Source organism: Lytechinus pictus, chromosome 8 (genome assembly GCF_037042905.1).
Source record: "Lytechinus pictus isolate F3 Inbred chromosome 8, Lp3.0, whole genome shotgun sequence".
In the NCBI taxonomy this organism is placed as follows: Eukaryota; Metazoa; Echinodermata; class Echinoidea; order Temnopleuroida; family Toxopneustidae; genus Lytechinus; species Lytechinus pictus.
In genome coordinates, this window is record NC_087252.1 from 2,004,070 (window position 1) to 2,029,058 (window position 24,989).

General features: G+C 37.1%; 1 protein-coding gene across 1 annotated transcript; it reads right to left on the bottom strand.

The window, feature by feature from the left end:
• On the bottom strand, nt 1-23,723 carry LOC135154836 (uncharacterized). The gene is made up of 17 exons (XM_064103026.1): nt 23,611-23,723; nt 22,638-22,985; nt 21,600-22,028; nt 20,477-20,584; nt 19,860-19,925; nt 18,971-19,213; nt 17,485-17,763; nt 17,049-17,285; nt 16,062-16,343; nt 15,484-15,747; nt 13,765-13,851; nt 12,404-12,646; nt 11,412-11,690; nt 10,705-10,938; nt 10,053-10,316; nt 5,417-5,668; nt 1-2,525 (listed from the first exon to the last, which is right to left on the bottom strand). The coding sequence occupies exons 1-17, from the start codon at nt 23,678-23,680 to the stop codon at nt 2,302-2,304; spliced, it is 3,909 nt and encodes a 1,302-aa protein (XP_063959096.1). The 5' UTR covers nt 23,681-23,723; the 3' UTR covers nt 1-2,301.
• Between the last annotated feature and the right edge of the window lie 1,266 nt (nt 23,724-24,989).

Consider the following 24,989-nt stretch of genomic DNA (forward strand, 5'->3'; position numbering starts at 1 on the left):
AGTGACAAATAGCTGTTTATAATTAATCATAATAAATATTAACATTCCATATCAATTTTATCAATAGACCGATACTCCGATTAATACTAGAGAAATATAATTTTCATTACAATGCCGTTCTAAAGATGAACCAAACCTTTTGATAGAATAAGAATGGCTCTTCAAAACTAGGTAGCAATGCTTAGCGTGCGTTATGGAAAATATGTTCTAAAACAATTCACATTTCCTTTAAAAATAGATCGACACTCATGTTTACATATTCATATAATACGTCTGTGAACATACTGACAAGCATATCTGGACAATAAAGAGGTCGGTTCTACTGTGACTAATCGATGATAATACTTGACTCAGGAGTCTTTGTTGTTGATGTCGCTTCGGTTCTCTTTATTCTCTTATACTTACTGTAAATTTTTACTATACAATTTAATTTCTGGTTTGATCATTAGATCATGTACAGCTCAAAATGTCGGGAGCCCTGCTTTTATTAGTGATTCTAAATGTTGCCAACACTCACCACTACGTTTACAAGTTTCCGATGCAATTTTCTCTACGTTTCTTGTCCCCCAATAATAGCGAGTTTTCGCAAACCTCTGGAACGCGACATTAGGATCCGGTAACACAAAATTTAACGATTAATCACAGACTCGATTTTCAAGATTGATTGTACATCATAGTCAATAGAATCCAACGTAGAAAGTGTTCCACAATAATTGCTGAGCTTTATATTACAGGCCCTATAAATCTGCTTTTCGTGTGCAAAATTCTTTCATGCGATACCAGCATGCCATTCCAAATTGTCAAAATCCCGCTTTCATGCATGTACGACTGGTCATCATAGCATACGCCCGCCTGAGCTCGTGGCAGGGCTGTACTATCATGACTATCATGACTCCAGCTGGCTGGAGACATGCGAATCGTATATTATGACATGGATATTAAAGAAAGTAGTTTTTCAAACAAATCGAGTACATATTGAGTGAGGAGAAACTTACTGAATTCAAACTTAGATATAAATCAATACAGTCCATCGAATCGATGTTGCATCTAATGTGGATTATCGGTGGATCTCTGGCAATTGATTCCATGGTCATATCCAGCTAAACCATTTCGCATGTGTTGATATGTACACAGCGTATGCAATAGGCCTATCGGTCTGAAAACCATCCGACTTTGCGGTTTTTTCTTTTCCTTGCTCCTTCTACACAAACGATATGCCTCTATGGGCATTATGTTTTACTTTCCCCCCAAATGGGGGATTAGACTCAAATTTTCGGGGGACCACTTCCATTGACGAGTGGATACCAGGCGCGACCATGGGATTTCGAAAAGCACCATAAACAGGGAAGCAAGTCTTTTCCAGATTATGAAAATGCATCTCTTAACAAGTATTTGGCTTGTGAAACCCTACAAGTATTATATCCCCTTTTCAGTATTTTAAACATCGTTTTGACACCCTTATAACGTTACATATAGGCCTATACGTAGGTACCTGCCCACTCTTTCCCTTTTTTACGCGTGGTCGCGGCTGATATCAACTCGTCAGTGGAAGTTGCCCCCCGGGCGGCCTCTTGAGCTCTGGGAGGTACCAAATTTGGCTCTGGAAAGTCGTCCTAAATCGGATTTATCGCTGTTACCATAGTAGCAACCATAATTTTGCACACGAAACGCAGATTGAATGTTTTCCGTTGCAGATGCGGAACGAAAAAAATTATCATGTCACACAACTTACATTGCAGAACAGTGTTTTACGACCATGACGACGGGCCCAAAAGTCCCTTCCAAAATCAATATACCGTCGTAAAGTCCATCTGCGTTGCAACAGCGAAAAATGGGGAATAATACCATGGCGCAGTAGTCAATGAATGCATTTTCTTACTAAACAGAATTTCAATTTGGCATTTTCCGGCCGTTAGGATTTGAATTTAAGTCTAGCACCCTCTATAGGCTATGATTTGATTTTTATTTGTTAATGGCGTTTGATCACTTACCTTACATACCTAGTAATTTGATATTAGAAAGCTGCTCAATTTTCAACGTATTTTATGCTTGAGAAGGTTTTTTATATGAACAAGAAAAAAATATACGTAGATGTTCTTTTCTGATCGGGCATCCACTCGAACTAAACTCTGAATGATGCAAAATCGGTAAATTTTACCCAACAAAAACACATATTTTTAAAGATTATATCTTTCACACCACTACCCTTTCGTGGAACATGAATTAAAATAATCTACCAATGAAATTCAATAGTGACATTCACGTTTTTTCTGGGGGGGGTACAAACAATAACCACAGGTTTTAATTTTTTCCGTCGTGATCTGCATGGTCTTCCTGGTGTGATTTTGACATAACACCTGCTGATGTGTCTTGATCGCTGTTATTGCGTCCGATGTCTTTATGGTCCTCATCGACCTTTAGCTTGGATGTGTTTTGATGGTCGCGATGTAAGCTTTGACCATGCGGTCCATTAAGGGAGTTTGCTTTGTCTTTCTCTCTTTGCTTCTTGGACCTCGGTGTGAAACCTTATGAGAAAAGACGTAGAAATACATTACGAATGTCGAGATTATATATATTATTGTATCACAAATTTGAACATCATTATTATTGTCATCATGGTCATATGTTTTCTTACAACCGCGTAGCCAGATTTCATTTTGGAGGGGGCGGTAAATGCACGCGAAGCGTGCCAACACTTACAGAGCGCGCGAAGCGCGCTCCCTAGGGGGTGGGTGCAGGGAGGGGGAGTTTCCCCCTCCCTCGCGAAGCGCGAAGCTTTCGGTGTTTCATAAATTAAAATGAAAAGGAGCCGTTTCTCTTGTCTCTAGTACTTATATCAGCCCCAATTTAGTTGACTATATTGTGATTTTGAACCTTGTTTTCAAAAGTGATTGTGAACGCACAAAAAACGGATAAAACTAAAATAATATTGACCCCCCGCGAAGCGCGGAAGCTAAAGCGTTTTATCATTTTTTTAAAGAAAAGGGTCCCGAGAAATGGGTGTTCTCTAAGTTATCAGTATTGAATACTTCCCTTGGAAAGTTCAGATTTGATTACAAACAATTTCGCGACAGTTAAACTCGCAAAACAGAGGAGAAGAAAGATATATGCCGGGAGGAAGATATTCCTCCCCGCGCAGAGCAATGAAACTCTGAAATTTCAAAGGGCGGACGTTTCGTAAATTGTTTTCCCTCTTTGATTATTGAACTTCATTGCAAGGAAAATGGTGCGCAAAAAGTTGAAACTTCTGTCATTTATTGAAATTATATAAAACAGGATGATGTATAACTTATCCTCATGCGCTTCATTTTGAATGATAAAGAAATTTAAGTGTCATTCAAAATTTCAAACTGAGGGCGCAAAACAGGACAGGAGATGAATATGTAGGAAATTGACATGAAGTTAAGTAGAATTAGATAAAAAAAAATTTTGTATTTTTTTAATTTAATACGACACGAATTTTATAACTTCCTCTTTTAAAATTAGAAACCTGTTTGCCCCCTTATGGTTGTTTAGTAATGAGCTGAACAGTGGGAGAAGTTGCCTATATGGAGGTGACGGCAGAAATTGATATAAGAAATTTACCCACCCGGGGCCGACCCGACCAGAAGTTGCGCGACCAATAAAAAAAAATATAACTTCATATACTTCGGTCTATCCTTACTCTAATTGCATGCCCTAATGTATATATTTGAACTTTAACTGGTAAGAAACACATATAGCTGAGGTGGAAAAACAGGGTTAGAGAAAGGGTGAGGAAAACAAAGGAGAACTGCAATATTGCCATTTAACCGCGCGCAGCGCGGAAGCAAAATTCATATATATAAATTTAGAGCAATTAGAGTGAAGGGGTTTCTTTTTTTTTGAAAAAAAAAGAATAAAAGGAAAGCCCACAAAGCTACCTTTTTCCCCTTTCCTTCCTTCGGTTTTCCTTTTCTCCTCTCTTTTTTCCCTTCTTTTTTTTTTTTTTTTTTTTTTGGGGGGGGGGGGGCGTCCGCCCCCACCCTGGCTACGCGCCTGTTTTCTTAAGGTAAACTCCATCAGCGGTTTGTCGTTTATTTGCAAAACATACCTTATACTCCGGGTCACAATTTAACTAGATCTTATTACGTATGATTTGAAAACATGCGTGAAGTGGCACGTAAGAGAACTTTTGAGTGACAAAACAAAATTGAAGAATAGACGTATTTCTAGATAAGACGAACCAAGGGCATTTGTATAGACTTAAAGGAATGCTCCAGGCTGAAGATATTTATATTGCAATAAATAGAGTAAAATTCACATAGCAAAATGCTGAAAATTTGATCAAAATCGGATAACAAATAATAAAGTTATTGCATTCTAAAGATTTGCGTTATTTCGGTGAAACAAATCTAGGCATGTCTTCATGAATATTCATCAGGTGGGCTAATGATGTCATATCCCCACTTGTTCTTTTGTATTTTATTATATAAAATTAGGTTTATTGAAAATATTTCTACCAAGAACCAAAACGATTGGATTGACAAGTGATTAAGTGCATTAGTTATTTATTACTGTAACCTATTTTATCACAATGTAGACACACCATTTACACATGTATGGAAAAAAAAATCAATTATGACTTAATGTAATTGTAGTGTCTAGGAATTAGACTAGCGAGAATAGTGCCACGGATTTGTAAAAAGTGTTATTACGCAGGAAAACAGATTATACAAGTGAACTGTGTTATCATGTAAAGAAACCGTCTGCGATGTCATTATTTGTTAGTCGTGTGATTAATTATGTGAATAGTGATCCTACTGAGACGTCCAATGTTACAGTAATAACATGAAAAAAAATATTGTGGGGATGTGACATCATTAGCCCACCTAATGAATATTAATGGTGACGTGCATATAACCGTTTTCACAAAATATTTCTAAACTTAAAAATTCGATAACTTTGTGATTTGCTATCTGATTTTGATGAAATTTTCAGCATTTTGCTCTGTGAAGTTTACTTTATTTATTTAGATATAATTATTCTCAGCCCGGAGCATCCCTTTAACGGCCAATGGAAAACCGACATGTACTTTATTTTTACGGCGAACATTCGAACTCAGCATGAAAGTCCCAATGGGCCATCTTTGAACTTTTGAACTCTTGCGAACTTGGTAATACACGCAAAGGTTTAATTCGTACATAGATTAGTCATCGTAAGATAAATGAATATATCAAAGAAAAAAACCTAGAACAAAATGATTTCTTCTCTTATTTTTAACATTGTGCTATTTAATCATCTAATTATCGATAAGCGTAAATTGCTTTAATTTCCTATTCAGTTTAAATATTATACTCCACAAAAGTTGCCGTTCCTAACTTAGGTATAAAGAAGGTAAATTTCGTGGCACAGAAGTGACATAAATCATGTAAATACGTTTTAATATGTTCCGTACCGATAATTATTTCCAATGCTAGTTCCTTGAACCCAGCCTTTAGGAGTCTGTTACTCAGCTCTATCTCTTCATCCCTTGCCATAGGATTTTTTCTGAACATTTCTTCCCAGGTCTCGAGGACATGCATGAGAGAGATATCTTGGGTTTCCCATAACTTTGTCGTCGGTATATCAAGAATCTGAGCTAATTTCATTGTGACCGCTAATTTGTACTGGGCGACATCATCTGTACGATCCGATTCTGTCTCTTTACCTATGTAAAGAATACATAAAAAGTAGAAATTTACATCAATATGTATCATTAAACACATATATTTCATTAAATTAAACTCCGGTAAAAAAAAAAAACTCCGGCAATTGAGTACGTAAGTATTTTTCATTCAGATTTGTAAGTAACCCATATAAAGAAATGCTTGAATCGACAAGACATTGGGTCAGGTGGCTTATTATAATCACTCGGGTCGCGTTCGCGTTCGAAATCACTCGGGTTTTGGATTTTTGGCGATTTTTTTTATTTTTTTTTATTTCAATGCGATTTTTTTTTAACGGTGTCTTCAATGGGACAAACACGCTGGGAAAATAAAATGAAATTCAAATTCTAGTTTCGTTTTAAGCCGGCAAGTGCCTTTAATAAAATGCACTCGCCTACTGCTTAACATAACAAACAAGCAAATCAGCCGTGTGGCTCAACTATCCTAGAATACATCCAGACTTCTACTTTTTTTATACGAGGACTCCGAGTCGGAACTTGCCATATCTGCCACATCGATATTACATCGTCATTCCCATGTGCGGACATGCATGCCTGCATGCAATGGCCCCAAGGCGGGACCCGGCCACGGTCGGACACGGCGTGCATCGGTAGCATGGAGCAAGCTAGGTAACGTGAGTCGAGCCGAGTTAGATCCCACGTTACAGTGCCAGTCAGTCCGCAGCTCGTCCGAAAGTATTTTATTCAGCGGTATGCATAGCCAGCCATCCGTGGTTTAATGCATATATACGTAATTAAACCAAAAGCTTCGGTCTCCTAATGTTCGTTGTTCCGCTGAACTCCGTTAGCTCCACTCACCAATACAGAGACCGGAGTTCTAGCTCGATCTGTACAGGGACTCAATGGCCATATGTTTATGCATTAAGTTCCAATAAAACGGGGAAGTGAAGTTGCGCGACAGCCGAAGCAATTAGTTACTGTTTTTTCCCCCTTTTAAGTTTATTTTCCCTTTTTTGGTGCATTTTAGGACAAAACGGAATAATAATCTTGATTTGATACAGTTCTTTTCATATATTCTTATGAAATAAAGACAAAAATCGATGAGCGCCGTCTGGGGGATTTTGCATTGTTAACCCCGTAATGATGGTTGCACCATAGCGAGCCGTCTGTGTACGAGGAGAAATGAAAATGTAAAAAAAACTCCTCGAAACAGGCGGCTGCCAGCTGTCTAATACGTAATGAGCTTTGAGGACGATCTTTCCGATCGGCGTTTTAAAATTCTGCTCTTAAATTGTTGTCCATTTCTCATAAAATGTTTCTTATTTTATAGATAAAATGGCCATATCATGTTTTAAGTAACTGGAGACCTAAAAAATTCCCTACCTAAATTCTCGAAACATTGCATTAGGTGATGTGCTTAATTGATCTTCTTTGTGCTCGCGTGCCAAACGTATACGTTGAGCTGAACGGGGATCAGTCTTTCTCTCTCTCTCTGTCTCTCCTACCTTTCCGAAATTAAAACGGTCCCTCGATCGGACACAGTTATTTAGACGCAGGACAAATAATGCTCTGACAACCAAACACACTTTTCGTCAGCATCAGTAAAAATGTGAATGGGCTTTTAAAAACTAATACTAAAACTGATCTAAAATTGATCTTAGATCGATTTTAAAATTGATTTCATCGCGCGTGCTTGCGACTTCTACTACATTTTAATTGCACTTGCGACTTTAAGATGATGCGTTGTATGAGAGCAAGAGATCATTGCAATAATTCTAAATCGCTAGCACTTAAAAATACTTATAAATGATGTCCCGCCGATCGTTCATTAATCTGTGATTTATGAGAATTATTTTCATCTTATTTTCATTTGCGACTTTGCTCGGAAGATGCGTCTTTCATTTATCTTTCTAATACAAATCACTCGGTTTATTTCAAAGCAGTAACACCTCAAAACCCCTTTAAAACATGTTCCAAACGATCGCGCATGTTGGCGACTTCCATTCCAATGCATTTGTCTTTGTGACTTTGTCAGGAAGATGCGCGCGATCGCGAACAAAATTTTGATGTATTCCTTTGTATTTAAACATCGCCGATTCGATTTTCGATTTTAAATCGATTTTAAAAGCTCAAACATACTTAAGACAGTTGGCTAGCCACGATATCACCTTACCAATCCCTATTACTTACTCCTCCTTTAGGGCTCTCCCTGTATTGATAAACATTAAAATCCCATAGACGGAGCCCTAAAGGAGGACTAAATAATAAGGATTGACAAGGCGATATCGTGGCTAGCCAACTGTCTCAGAAATGTTTGAGCTTTTAAAACCAATTTGAAATACGATTTTACAATCGATTGTAAAATTGATTTCAAAATCGATTTTATAATCAATTTTAAATTCATAATCAACCAAATTATTCCATCAACCCCTCTTTTCCCTTCAAAACCACTCTGCCACTTTCAGACAGTCGGCTAGCCACGATATCGCTTGTCAATCCTTATTATTTAGTCCTCCTTTAGGGCTCCGTCTATGGGATTTTAATGTTTATAAATACAGGGAGAGCCCTAAAGGAGGAGTAAGTAATAGGGATTGATAAGGCGATATCGTGGCTAGCCAACTGTCATTACGTATTAGACAGCTGGCAGCCGCCTGTTTCGAGGAGTTTTTTAACATTTTTATTTCTCCTCGTACACAGACGGCTCGCTATGGTGCAACCATCATTACGGGGTTAAAAATGCAAAATCCCCCAGACGGCGCTCATCGATTTTTGTCTTTATTTCATAAAAATATATGAACAAAACTGTATCAAATAAAGATTATTATTCCGTTTTGTCCTAAAATGCACCAAAAAAAGGGAAAATAAACTTAAAAGGGGAAAAACAGTAACAGTAACTTCGGTCTCTGTATTGGTGAGTGGAGCTAACGGAGTTCAGCGGAACAACGAACATTAGGAGACCGAAGTTTTTGGTCTAATTACGTATATATGCATTAAACCACGGATGGCTGGCTATGCATACAGCTGAATAAAATACTTTCGGACGAGCTGCGGACTGACTGGCACTGTAACGTGGGATCTAACTCGGCTCGACTCACGTTACCTAGCTTGCTCCATGCTACCGATGCACGCCGTGTCCGACCGTGGCCGAGTCCCGCCTTGGGGCTATTGCATGCAGGCATGCATGTCCGCACATGGGAATGACGATGTAATATCGATGTGGCAGATATGACAAGTTCCGACTCGGAGTCCTCGTATAAAAAAAAGTAGAAGTCTGGATGTATTCTAGGATAGTTGAGCCACATGGCTGATTTGCTTGTTTGTTATGTTAAGCAGTAGGCGAGTGCATTTTATTAAAGGCACTTGCCGGCTTAAAACGAAACTAGAATTTGAATTTCATTTTATTTTCCCAGCGTGTTTGTCCCATTGAAGACACCGTTAGAAAAAAAATCGCATTGAAAAAAAAAAAAAAAATCGCCAAAAATCCAAAACCCGAGTGATTTCGAACGCGACCCGAGTGATTTCGAACGCGAACGCGACCCGAGTGATTATAATAAGCCGGTCAGGTGCATAAAAAAGTAGCAACGGCTTTTGCGTGGATTTTACTTGATTCCGTTTGCATAAAACTGAGCGAGAAAATGCTTTTGATAGTAAGTTCAAGCAATTGCCAACTGACTGCTAGTATTTCCTTGACAATTAAGCTATTGCTAAAAAGCGTATGCGTAAAGCGAGCATTTTGCTTGTGCGTTTAAGCACTTGCTTGGGTTTTTTCAAGCTCCGTAAGAGCATCGTAAGCGTTTGCTTGACCAGGGCGTTCGAGTTTCTTATCATATTTATGAACCTGAGAGAAAACCCCAAGCGGTACAGAAGTCTACATGTGCATGTTTTCTTCCTCACGGTAAGTGCAACCAAATGCCAAATATGTACAATTATAAAAAAGAAATGAGTTTGTTTGACACCAAGTCTTAGGAAAAGTTGTTATAAGAAGTGCTAATTTGCACTGCCACATCTTTGTGCTCGAGACCTGCCTTTTTCTGTGAGTCGCGTGACGTCGCTAATGTTCAAACCGCTACCAATTACTTTCTGAAGGAAGTAAAAGGGTTCAAGCACTAGTAAAGGGTTATGCCTATGAAAATGAAGCAATTGATGAGGCATGATCTTTTGCTTGGTCAGCTGTTGCTTTTGCTTGAAGCAACCTCTTGCCATTTTTTTATGCATCTGACTCAATCATGAAAATGAATGTCTTGCCAAAAATTAAAACGTGAAAACATTTTGCTCCAACATAAGATTGGGAGGGCGGGGGGGGGGGGGGGGGGTTCGAGATTTATCCTTAAAACATATCATTATCATTACGAAGGTGAAAGTAAAACGCAATGTGTTCATTAGATTGCATTATCTGGATGGATGACCTTAGTATTATCCTTCCTACCACTATTAAGCTTAATGTGCTCTGATGTAGGATCTGTTGAAGAATCAATCGATATCTCTTTAGCCCTGTCTGTATCAACTGTTCGCTGGCTGTCATCTTCCGGGATTGCAACTTCATTATCGGTTTGGAGCGCTTGATCAGGCAACTTCTTTGGCTCTCTAACTTCGAGGATCTTCCTGACCAATGATGGCTCGAAAGACTCTATATTATTGATTAACTCCTGAAAGACAGCTGCGTTCTTACTGCAATCTCCAAGGTAAGTCCCTGCAAGAAATGAATCAACATGGTAGCTATCGGTTTGATATTGCTATGAATCACATTAATTCTCCAACATGAAAAATAAAACCCTGATAACATTGGTACTAATGCCAAACTGTACTTTTTTTATGAGGACGCTTGATAGATTATGCTCTATGTTGACTGTACGTACAAATTATGATAAAACTCTTTGACTACATAATTCTCAGCTATAATCATGATAATGGAACGTGGGCCGAATCAGAATGTGGGTTCTTAAGAAGTCCCCTTGGAATAACTTTTGTTTTCTCGTTCTTAAATGAATTTCATAAGAAGGTACCAGGTTTGCTCATCTTCGATCGAGTTCGAGGAAAAAAGAGAATGGCATAGGTTATTTACCTAGGATCAAACTTACCGAAGAGGATTCCATCAGCTATGTCTTTACCTTGGACGGGATAGATTGCATCAGCAAGAGATGTTCTTGAATTGTAAGTTGGTGGATGGACCATGAACTTCCAATCTCTTATTATGGTAATCACACTGCTCCTTTGGCCCATTCCTAAGTTCTTAGAAATTCTATTTAGAGCTTCTTGATAATCCTTTGATTTCTTAAATAGTGCAAATGCATCAGCTAGAGATGTTTCATGACCTATAAGGTGGGGAATAAACATTAGGTATTCAAGAAAAACCATTCTAATACTTACTTATTACGTAACGTTATATATTGATGTATGCTGCTGAAAAGTAAAGAGTATTGTTTTTCTCTTTCGAAACAATGGTGACGTAAAAAACTATTAGGTAGGACGAAAATAATTATCTTTCCACTCTGACTTCCTATATGTCTGTTGTCATGATGCAAATATATTTACTCCAGTGATGACCAATAGGATCACACACGTCTCATGAATTGAATATTAGATTCTGCAATACGAGACTAAAGAGAGAGAGAGAGAGAGAGAGAGAGAGAGAGAGAGAAAGGCGGTGTTTTTCTCTATCATGGGACCATGACTTGTGGAATATTGAGTAAGAAATAACCGACATTGTTGGTTATCAACATTATACCTATCATTTGATCATACGATATATATTATCCATTATACATAAATGAAACGATTGAATTACCACATCCAATTAATACGGCTATGTCCTTGTATCCAATCTTTGAAAGAACTTCCCTTAATTTCTTCCTATCTCCTTTGATGAAGTCATGAAGTTTTATTAATACAGCAGTAGTTCCCTTAGTGAGATGGTCAGGTGCGTACTGGACTCTGTATTTTGTTAATGTCTCGTCAGAAATATCAAGAGCCTTCGCTAGCGGATACACATCTTCGAGGAGTAGGCGGAAGGCAATGTCAAGTAACTCGCATAGACCTACGTTGTTCGACCTCGTGGTGAGAAGGTCTTTAAATAAAACATCCAGAAAAATATGAACAATAATCTTGTGCCATTAAAAGTACTCTCTATTGTTTGATTGTGGTCAAAGTTAGGTTTGTGACCGAACGTGATTCGACACCTGAAACTTTTCTTTGAAGACTTACATATAATTTTGTTCTGTATGACATCAATAGCAAATTTAGTTGAAGGGAGTAACATTAATAATATACGTTTACAACTAACTTTATCTCTATAGAAGACCTGATAATAAAGACCTTTCTCATGCAATCTATATCATGATTAGCATCCATAAATTCACAGAGGGTATTCAAATAGCCTCCCCTCGAAATATGCACTCAAATGTGCTAATGCGCAACTATTCTGCCTTTCCTTCATTGTCCATAATCATATAATAGGATCAAACCCAATGTACACCATGTACACTGGAAATATTTTGTGTCTTTAACTGCAAGTTTTGGCCAACAATATCAACAATTTACATTTAGTTATTTTCAGATGTATGAATAACGTCTAACAGCAAAATGAACAAACCTTCTACACGTAAATGCATGGAAACAAGATCCTGCTAAAACCAAGTCATAATTATTTGGCATGTTTTGATCGTTTTCGAGTGAAATTGTTGTATTTTGTAGCATTCTAAATTAATTTCCATAAAGTGCGTAGGCCTATTTTTTCTATAAGGCCTTTGGCCCGTTTCTGCGGAATCAAAGTATATTTACCCATAACTTTTGCTGATTTCAGCTTTTCACGGAGTTTATTCTCAACGTTCTCTTTCGGATGCTTTGTCATCCAACCTCGAGCATACGCTCCTATCACATCCGCATAAGTACCACCTTCTTGGTCTCCTCCGAAAGCTCGTTTGACTTTGTCATGCTTATATGTGGGAAGGCAGGCAGCGATTCTAAGAACCTCGTCATTGATGGAGTCACTGAGCAGATTATCCGGAGTCTTCACGGTGTTAACTGGGGATTAATGTGAATTGAATTTATCTCTTAGGACATCATTTGCATTTGTCACTATTCTTGTTCGAAACGAAATTACAAAGTAGCACAAAGCAAATATTCAATATGAGGAACATTGGCAATTAAACAAAAACATATTAACAGTATTGCATCAAATCTTAAGTTTTCTTTCAGTAAGTATCTCAAGACATGAATAATAGAAAAGTGGGACAAGCATGCAGGGGGAAAAGAGAGTGTGTAAATGAGGGAGGGGGGGGGGTGGCGAAGGATGACGAAGAGAGTGATATGAAGAAAATAGACGAAAACAAAATATCGTCAATCATTACCTGAATACCTTATGTAAAATACAATGTGATAGACATATAAAGTGTTTTTAAGTGCCACAAAAAAATACGCGTTTCATTTGCAAGTAACATGATAAATAAGCCCTAAACAAATAGTCTATGAGGAGGGGATGACGGATAATAAAACTGATGGGTGGACATTTCCAAATTATGTGGTCACTCCAAATTAAAGAATATTGGTTTCAAACTTGTTGGAAATACTCAATTTATTAACGACACATTATCTTATAAAGCACTATTTGAAACACTTGCTATATATCATTTAAACACTAGCTTTATATCATTATTTCCCTAGTCTTTTGGTTAAATTGAATTGTATTTGTTCTTTTTATATTCATTTTTTTAACCTGTTGTATCAGGACCATGATGTAAAACAGCTGTGCTGATCATGTTTTTATCCTGCATAAATAAATTCAAATAAATAATAAATAAATAAATATTTCGTAATGCCGTAGATAAGCCTTTCTAACAAGTAATGTCAAGTAGGGAAAACTTACTGTATGTTCAAATCATTTTGAGATAACTTCGAGGAAGCTTATAGCGACGGAGAGATCTTTTTTTTTAGAATCCCGAAGAAGACCAATCAAAGCATTTTGATATCATAAAAATGATTTTGCCCGAGCTAACTATATGATATTAATGATTTGATGATTTTTTTTTCTTGAAAAGTGAGTAAATGTTGGGTGGGGGGTAACAGACCATTCCCTTATCAGAAAAGTGCGCGTGTGTATGTGTGCATGAATATTAATTTTCCCGGTATTTTTGATTTTGTACCTTTTACATGTTTTAAATGGCCAGATGATCTTCTTCCATGTTGAATTCCCAGGTCTCTGCCAGGGTTAAGGTCTTTCCACAGCTCATCTGTATGAAACATATCATACATATGTGCATGTAAGAAAGGGTAGTTGATATCATAATTTAATAAACGTTTTTTTTGTATTATGAAAAACATTACAACTGAAATTTCAATATCAAAGTATTTTAGTAAAAAAAAAAAAATATGTGGACACAGTGGAAAAAAGGCAATATTTTTTTTCTCCTGACCTTTGTACAAATATACGGATTAAAAATAAGGTATGCTAAAATAAATCTGACTGCAGGAAGTGAAAAAAAACATTGGTCAAAATGTCAAAATTTATGGATATAAAGTGGTCTGAGACTAATGTCAGTGCAAACTCCATAGCAGTGCACAATTTTGCATTCGCTTAGTCTTTAAATTCAATCCCTTTTTTAATATAAATTTTGTTTGTCCTGAAATTCCAATTCACCAGAATAATTGAATTCAGTTGCATAAACGGGCTAACTGCTAAAGGGGTGGTGGTGGAGGGCGTTATGGTCGTGTGTATGTATATATTTAGGATAAATATGTGCAAGTCATTTTTTTTCGCGTGTGTTGGAAAGTGTGTTGCCATTGTAACATAATTTATAGCAAAAAATAGGTACAAATCTGGCAGTTAGAATACTTCCTCTTTTTTATAATCAATTCTATTTGGTCTTGAGGTGAAGATGTGCAAGAGACATTTTGTTGAGTGTGTCTGAAATCTTGTTTCCATGGTAACAAGATATTATTCGGCAAAAATTAGATTAAAATCTTGCGATTTGAGCTACTTCATCAGTTTTCAACCAATTCTTATGAGATTTGGCTCAAGTTGGTTTTGAGTTAAAAATGTGCATGACGCAATTTTTACATTTGTCAGACATCGCGTTTCCATGGTAAACAGATACTATAGCCAGAAATGCAGGGAACTCCTTGTGAATCAAACTAATTCCCCATTTTTTAGCCAGTGCTCATAAAAATTGGCACAAATATTCATCTTGGGCTAAATATTCATATTCATTATTAAATGTCTTCAAACCGCATTACAATGATTACGTCATAGGACACGTTTAGCCCGTTTATGAACCTGAATTCAACTATTCTGGTGTATTTGGATTTCAGGACAAACATAATTTTTGTTCAAAAGGATTTGAATCTAAAGACTAATAAAGCAAAATTATACACTGCTATGGAGTTTTGCACTGGCACTAGTCTATATATCAGACCACTTTACATTCTTAAATTTTGACATTTTTGTCACTGTTCCTGCAGTCAGATTTTTTGAGCATATTCTACGTTTAATCCTCATATAGATACAAAGGTATGGAGGAAAAAATCATGCTTTTGCCCACCGTGTCCACCTCTGGGATATTTTCCACGCTATAAAGAGACCATACTATTTATGCCTATCATATGAGACAAATCGGGCTAATCGGCTGCTTTATTAGACAATTTCTTTGCTCATTATAACTAAGGCACAGACGTCACAGCCATGGATCTCTCGTCATCTATTTTTCATGATGATTCTACTCTCCAAACATTAACCACGTTAACCATCACCATATTTTAGTCTCAAAATCAAGTTTGTTAAATCATATATACATGTAATACAGTACGACAATACGCCAGACGGTGGCCTGTACTTATAGAGAAGAAGAATATCATATTACTATGACCTTTTATGTCTTGTCGACCAATGCTGTCTAATGCCTCACGAAGCTTCAACTTTTTTTCGTAATTGCTGCATGCCGCTTGTCTGATCCAGTCATTTACCATCGCCTCCGTTTCGAACAGGGTGGCTTTATTTGCAGTAACTATTGCGTCCTCTTTCAAGTCGATATCTACACACTGCAACAAAGATTTAACGTGTCGACTCGTCAACCTGTCGGTAAACCCTTCAATCTCACTGTCGATGAGGTCAACTATGTGGTGATGTGGCACTTGAAGTTAACAAATGAAATCAAGATTAAATTCGGATCAAACCTTGGTACCAAATTTAAAATCAATATTTTAAAAGCTGTAAAAAAAATCAGAATATGGAGGAATAGGATTAAAAGTACAACTTCTTTCTTTAAATCTAAATCACATGATCAGATGGTGAAATTAAAATTATAAATATTGTTGACCATGACTTTGTAAAAACCTCTTTTGAAAGGACAAAATCTAATTTGATAACTTTAAGATAATATAGCCTATTGACGGACACAACTTTTCAAACACCCCACAACAATCATACCTGAAACAAAATGTTTACCTTTGAAAAATAATCTGTCTATTGGTCTACATTCAGTCTTCTCCAGAGCATGACTTAGCAAGATAATTGGGTTCTCATCAAGATCTTGTTGTTTCCATTCTACTACATGTTTCATTGCCTCCTTGATGTCGCTGTGATGAATTATTTGTGAGTCACCATCAGATGAGATTTTGCCAGTTACCTTCTGTATGAAGCGTCCAAGTTTGCCAGGATCTTTTATTTGCCATAGGATATGTTCGATTGTGTCCTCTAAGACATTTGTTCTCCCCATTTCTCTGAGTTCTGAACAAAATGTAATTTGTGAGTTGCTAAAAAGATTTACGTTATACAGATCGCTGTCAGATTTAAAACATAGAAAGTTTGATATCTCGCAAAGAAAAAAAATGCGTGGTCAATATAGTCGTCCAATATTTATCAATCTTCTACAGTTTTTCTTATATTTGAGTAATGAGAATCATTTTTTTTTTTCGAGAAAAAGAGTGAAAATATTTTCTGAATTAACCTTCAAAGAATTCTAAACCTTACAGCAAAGTTCAGGTTCTGGTTATTGAAAAGCATTATGAATAAAGAAAAAAAAAATATTGCAAGTTTAAAAAATTCGCAATCATGAGAACCAGAATTTTCATCTTTTTTAGAAATATTTCCAGAGTTAAATACCCAAACAGGAGATTGATTTCCATTTTTTTCAAATGTCCAACCCACAATATTATAACTCCATCTGGATATTAAAGATAGAGTCACAGTTCCCCTATTAATCACTTCACTTATCCATTGGTTTAGTTTGGGTTTTGTATTTTCGTTGTAGGAAACTCTGCGAGATCTTCCGTTGGGAAGTCATTTCCTCTATTGGAAGAGTCGGAATTGCACCATTTTTTTAAATGCTAAAAAAAGAAGACCCCCCCACAAAAAAACCAATGACAACCATCTGCTCAAGTCCTACTTTAACTCCATAAGTATCATATCTGTAAATACTTCTAGGCGACGTACCCATTATATCTTTCCATGCTTCCTTGAAATTAGCCTTCGTTAGTGCATCAAGTAATAGCTTTCCTTGATGAACCGTTGTGCTTTGCCTTTTCCAATCACACAGAACAACATATATCTCTTCTTCTGTCAGCCTATCTCCTGCTTCCAAACTAAGGTTGTCAAATATAGCCTGTGCACCACACCCATGTTGAACCATCATCCGGCTCAATTTCCAAAGTTCGGGAAACGATATCATTCCTGGAAAAGATTTTAATATGAAAACGATAACGCATAGCTTTAAAATATCTATATTTCTTATTGTTAGCCAATATTATTCTTTTTTTTTTCGTTTATTTTATTCTTTTAATTTTTCTCCCCTACACAAGCTAACTCGTATCAAGTGTTTCACTCTCTTTTAATGTCTTTATTATAAATGAACATCGTATGAAGTTCTTACCGGCGAAAAAGTTCCTGCTGATATCTGAGCATCCAGACTTAGCTAAAGCAAGGCTTAGGACAGCATTCGGGTTTTCAACGAAACGGCTGCATCGCCATTCCATGAACAACTTTATTGCTTCATTTTGGTCTTTTACATTTCCATGTAAATTAGGTAAATCAGCTCCACCAGCGTAAAGCTTACGAAGAAGTTGTTGAATTTTCTGGGGATCTACAATGTCTGTTATTATCTGTTCTACGGTTGCCTGTGGAACTTTTTTATCCGTTTGTTTTCGCTGCTCTGTAAGATGAAACGACATACACTGATTAATAATTATCAATGGTTATTCCCAGTATATTTCCATCTATCGAAATGCAAACATATCATTTATATGCAAGGTATACAAAACAATTCGAAACACGGTATACTTGTTGACGGTAACTTAAAGAAAATACTGAATTATGAATCAGAAGTTTGTTATTGGACACCTTCATAATATCGATTGAGTTTCATCCACTACCATATTTCATGAACATTGCTCTGATTAATTATCTTAGTTTATTGATAAACAATTTAATACATTATGTGTTCACTAAAATTTTACCTCGCAATTAATTACAGTATGGAAGCTTAAAAGTGCCACCAATATGTTCATATAATCATCTCTTCGTGTCAACATCTCTAAGGAAAAACGACAAGATGACGAGATCACGGATCTCCTCATGTCTACATCCCGTGGGAGAGATGATCAGATATGACAAGATCTTAGATCTCGTCATGTCTACATCCCGTGTGAGAGATGATCAGATAACAAGATCTTGGATCTCGTCATGTCTACACCTCATATAAGAGATGATCAGATGGCAAGATCTCGTCACGTCTGCATCCTGTGGGAGAGATGATCAGATGGCAAGATCTCGGATCTAAGATATTGCCATCTTATCATCTCTTCTAAAACAGACATGACGAGATCCTAGATCTTGCCATGTGATCATCTCTCCCACATGATGTAGACATGACGAGATCTAAGATCTTGTCATCTGATCATATATTCTAACAGATGTCGACATGACGAGATCCAAGATCTTGTCATCTGATCATATCTTCTAACAGATGTAGACATGACGAGATCCAATATCTTCTAACAGATGTCGACATGACGAGATCCAAGATCTTGTCATCTGATCATATCTTCTAACAGATGTAGACATGACGAGATCCAAGATCTTGTCATCCGATCATATCTTCTAACAGATGTAGACATTACGATATCCAAGATCTTGTCATCTGATCATCTCTCACACGAGATGTAGACCTCGTCATCTTATTCTTTTCCCTAAGAGATGTAAACTTGACGAGACGATTATATGGACATCTGGGTGGCACTTTTAAGTTTCCATATTACAGTGCAGCATTTTCGACCCTGTTCTGTTGCATGAACAAAAAATAGTAATATCTGTTTTGGTAGTTATACCGAAAGTAGTAATATCAAAATTTTTAAAAGTACCACATAGATTCTGCCATCGCGTCCCAAAATTTGCATTTTGCAACGCTGATTGAAGTTTGTTGGCATGTTTATCGCTTCTATGTTCATCTTTCCATTTGCAGAGAAGATTGTATACTTCAGGTGCCCTCATCTCTTCTGTTGCATCCTTAATACCAAGATTAAGAAGGGCCTGATGTAATTTCTTCATATCACTGATCGATGTGTCATACGCGAGTGACCAGAGTTCGTAGAAGGATATTTCACCTGGTAATGAACAAAGCAATTAATGAAACAATCTTGTCAGTTGAAAAGCAAAGTTCGGGATGATATTTATTCAAAATATAAAATGCACATGACTCTATGCAAATAGTCAATATCCACAATACAACATGTCTTACACACTCGTAGTTTGATCACGCCCTTAGCATTTCACATTTTAGAAAGTCAATAACGTTCAAAATTCATTTTTTCTCTCGCAAGGGTACTTTACACATGACTAAAAATAAAGCACTAATGTACTAAGATTGGATAAATAGATCACATATACAATTTTGCAGCACTATTGAAAATAGTGGAAAATTGTCATTATTTTAATTCATGTATACTTTCACCTTTTAACACTTCAGTTAGAAGTTAAACGAATCATAAGATTGCTACAACAAACATTGCCGACGGAAGCCAAAAAAAATTAGGGGGGGGGGAAACCACCAATTTTTTTTTGAAAAGCAAAAAAAAAAGGTTAGCAACCAAAATTTTAGGGGGGGTGACCGACAAAATTTTTTGACAAGCAAAAAAAGGGGTAAAAATGTAAGGGGGGATCCACCTCAAATTAAGGGGGGGGGGGGGACAGGTCCCCCGCTTCCGCCGCCTATGACAACAAACATCATACAGACCTCACTGCCAATCTTACCATCAATATGTGCTTGTTCAATCATAGGGATACTTTCCTGGCCATCATTTCTCGCGATAGTACGATCTAAATGAAATAATGTTTCATTGAATCATTAATAGTACAAATAAATATCTAATCACAATATATTCGTACGTTTGAGAAATGACAAACAAATTACAAGAGAGCGAGATCAAATTTTGCCTTTATATAATTTCAAAAAAATTATACATGAACACAATCAACACAGAAACTCACCCGTCAACCGAAGGGAACATGCTAAGAAAAAAAAATCGAATTAGAGAGAAGCATATTTATTGCAATTCTTTAATATCGGGTTTCTTGATATCATCATACCTCATTTAAGGATTTACTGTAAGCAACATAATTTTCCCTCAATAATGTAAATCATTACCTTCACACTGCTCTGTGGCTATGTTCGAAAGATCGTTAATCCTCAATTACTGTTTATTTCTTGCACGTGCTTAGTTATATTGGCTTTAATATTGCGCCGTGGATTTTCCCGGCATATTTCGAATAAAGTTTTATATCAATTATCGCGTTAGTCTACAATAAGAAATGGATTAATAAATATGCCAATCAATAACTGCACAAACCAATATATTCAATGTTCATACCCGTTGTTGTCGTGCCATCAAAAGTGTTCTGCCGAAAACACGCAAGACGTTTCAACCGAAGAAACACTGCAATCGCTCCAAGAAGAATAAGGACGAACAGTGGAACAACTGCAGATCATCAGTGCGTTGAAAATGATTTAGAGAGGAAAGAAAGTTTTAATCAGCCAGACAAGTCAATAAAAGGTTCGTAAAATATTAGCTGAAATTTTTTTTATCAAAGAACATACATACAAATACCATCACGCACATACACATGCTATAAGTTCCCTTTTTCCAATTGCCTTTTTTAACGGAACTGTTTTGAAGTAATAATTTGGCATGAATGTTACGGCAACCATTTACTTATATGGTGTTAGCACTCGATTTCTCCAACGTCACGTAATCTAAAGGTTTCAAAAATTACAAGGGAAATCCTGAGGGACATATGAGGACATTTCTCGATTGCCTGACATTCAAACATTTTTTAACAGTTTATTGAGCTCGGTTAAAATATTGTCACCATTCTTACATTTTCATGCTAAAATCCACTATTCATTTTCAAAATGAGGTTTTTTTTTCAGCAAATGTTTCCTCTCATATAGGAGGTTGTAGCCATATCATGGTTAGGTTGACACGATTTACGACTCATGCAAAATGCTTTAATATACCTTGGCCTTTGATAGGTGACGATTATGCCTAAACATGCATGTGCTATAGAGGGGCCCGGGAATGGGGTATTTTCACCAAAAGGGTCGACCACCGATATATTTTTCTTTGTTTTATTCTAAATTTGTGAGTTGAACATGACTACTTTAGTCAAAAAAAATATTTGGTTTTCTGAAGCATCCCCCAGTAAAGCATTCACGAACGAGGCGTCATGAAAAAAGAAACAACCAATTAATGAAACAGTCGACACTTCATTCACACACAGCCAACAGCCGCGCACACATTTATCAACAACTTTAAGACCGTAAGAATAGAAATGCACCAAGAAATATTGCATATCATTGAATACAAACATAGACCTACTTGTTTGCATTGAAAATTTCCCCTGGAATAGGCGCTTGATATAGTAGTAATATCTTATGTTTTCTTTTGAGATTGTTTTATAATTTCTGTAAAGAAATAAAGTAACGAAAATTACCAATTTTAGCTGCACGGTTACCAGTTCTTTCTTCTTTCGTAATATCAACAGTTGTGAATGCTCTACTCGTTCCTGTAACCGAGGGCATTCCAGTCGATGACTCCACGAAGATCGTTGCGGCTTGCTGTTCTCCTGTCCCAGGAATATTAGAAGCAACACAAATGTATTGAGTTTGACTTGGTTGGGCTTCAATGGAAATAGACTTATTTTTCGTCCCGTCATCATTACCCCATTCCTTGGCAACAGCATTCATCTTCTGAGAACCATGCAAGAAGAAAAGGTCTATCTGTGGATAGTAATTCGTCACTGAGCAAGTTAAGACGATGGTTGTATTAGTCAGGACACGACATGATGGCTCTGTTGTATTTAGGCCAGGTGATACTGTATCAGTACACTGGTTGATAGTTGGAAATGGTTCTTGTGGTGGAGCTGAAAGAAAGAGGCAAGGCAAGGTGAAGGTCACATGGCAATTTCAAGTTATAATGAACATAACTTGTTTGCACAAACAACGTCAAAGTGTTACTTTCCTATCTGAATAGATTTAGTGCTTTTCGGGTGATTATCATTCACGTTAATGAATTCCAAATGGATAACATCCTTTACAGGGATGATGTAAAGTGTCATGAGACTCATTAATAAAACATCCAAGGTATCTTTGAAGCTTAGATCAATTTGAAAGAAAAAAAACTTCCCATTAGGATAATTAGGATAATTAGGAATACAATTTATGTAGGGCATAAACTCCAGTGGTGGTTACGATTAACAATCTAAAAATCATCTTGAACAGCATCCAATGAAATGACACCCGAAATGCATTATAACAAATGAAAAAAATAAAAATAAACACGTGCCAAATTATCGTAGAGGAAAATGTATAATTGCTGAGAAATTGACCAACAACCATGTCATTTGAGTTGGATGTATGGAAAAGGAAAAACAGATCTAGATGTTTATGATGAAATTAATCTTGACTTTATAAAGACTTTCTGATGGAGAATTTAATTCGCTACATTATCACGAATATCGCCCTACTCTTACCATAGATCTTCACATCGGTTTGGTTGTACATCAGGATACCAAGGTAGTTCGATACCCGGCATATGTATCGACCTTCATCTTCTATCCGGGCATCTCTGATGGTCAGTGAATAGTTCGAAGCCATGTCACACCGGCTGTCCTGGGTACATAGTCCGGTTGTTTTTCTCGTCCCTTCCATATTTACCCAGGTGAAAAGATTGTCCGCAGTTTCGAGTTCATCGCCTTTCTTCCAGTAGACAGCAACGGGCACTCGGTAAAACTCACATTTTAGAACGATATCGTCCCCTTTTTTGATGGCTTTGTTGAGATCCGTGAAAACGCGGCCGTCTGGTACATCTCCAGCAACACCTTTGAAATTCATATGAATATGAGTACCTTATTTAAAAACTTATTTGATAACAATTTAAAATTAGTAAAAGAAGACCGAGAGAGGGAGAGATTAATCGGCATGCCCCGCCCCCACCCAACCAACCAACAAATTGGTTTGTTATTCCCTACGATAAAACATAAATGACTAGGTCACACACACACACATACACACCCTCACACACATGCACACTTTTCAAACCCACGCGCCTACCATCACTCTGTCTCACACGCACACACACAGTCCAGACCCACACCACCCCGAAAACAGAGACCAACACAAAAATGTGCATATACCTACATACACACCCATCGAACCACAGACACGCCCGCCCACCCCACCCAATACACATGAATATAAATGCTCCACCACATGATAATTATGTATGACCTCCTTGGACGACAATTCCCTATACTTTCCAAAGAATACGTTAAAATGTCCCAGCTTATAGAACATGGGGGGAAGAAACACACAATGCTCAGGGTTAACTGCTTCATTCATGGTCTCCGATGAAGATTACTCTCAAAACATTCCTACTGAACAGAGGAATATGCTTACTGTTAAAAACAATAAGAATGTTAATCTACATAAATTATAAATACTTACACCATATAGAGCATGAGAATAGGAGACACCCCACGCCTAAAGAGAGTAATGATTTCCGTTTATCGTCCATTTTGAAGACCTTCCATTACGCGGCGAAAATAATCTGCGGTTACGAGTCGATAACGCCCAAAAGTTAATATTTACCAACACTGTTAGCTATCGCGTCATTAATCATGATACTTTGATCATTTTGTCCCATATTTCATATTCATTGGTAATCAAATGTATGGTTTCATTAGGCGCGTAAATGATTTTCTAAGAATGAAATTTACCCTCATATAGAGAGGCCAAAATAAATGGCGAGAGAAAACTTGCGGAAAATTCTTTTTACTGTTACATTATGCTTGTGGAGGTATTTCTCGGTTTTAGTGATGTATTGAGGACTTAAGACACGAATAAACGAAAATAATGGAATATGTAAAAGTAATATTCATTTCAAAATACGTTCTTTAAATGATAATGCATAGCAATGGCGCAATGAGCCAAAAATTACGAATCGTCAGATATGGTGTATCGGGCAAAATTTTTAAAAAGCTGTTTAATTGAACAAAATTTTCAAGAATTTTTATTAAAAAAAGAAAATCAAATTTTACGATAGATTTTATACATAATATTCACTTTCCTTTTCCTTTTTTTTTCTTGGTCGTGATCTCTTTTTTTTGTCTTGTCTTTTTTTTTTGGTGAGGGGGGGGGGGGGGGAGCGCGTCCAAGCCCCCCTTGTTTGCCTCATCACTCCACTGATTTCTGGCTTAGAAAAAGACGAAACACAAGGCTAAAAAAAAGTTATTACCCACATTCACGTCAAGTTCAAGTAGAAGCAGACCATGGCCCTGGGAAGCGGGGGGTACTGTGCATCCCCTTTTTTCTTTGGGGTGCTGTATGTGTTGTTTTCCATAGGCTGCACGCCCTTCAAAGCTGACAAGTATGATAAATAACAGAAATGTAATGAAAATGAACGACGTTTTGTAGACCCCCCCCCCCATTCACAACTTCCTTACACAGTGTTAAAAAGTGTATTCAAAATGCCCATATTTTAGGTCTAAATCTAAACACGGGCTTCACATACGTAGGTGGCAAAGTCAGCTGCGCAAAGCCCTCCAAGATCTTTCAACAGGTGTTCAATGACCGATCTTGCAGCTGCAGGATCCCAGCTAAAACACCTGCAATCGGAACTGAACTCTTGCGAGATCTTTCACATGATGATAAATCCTGGAGCTGGAGACTTGATCCTGGTCAAAACTTATGTAGGATCGAGTCATGATAGATCAATCATACAGGATCCAGGCCAACATGCCTAGAAATGGAACTGACAGATCAAATCAACTTCTGCAGGATCGAGTCATGATAGATCCCTGGGGGCCACTTACATTGACGAGTGG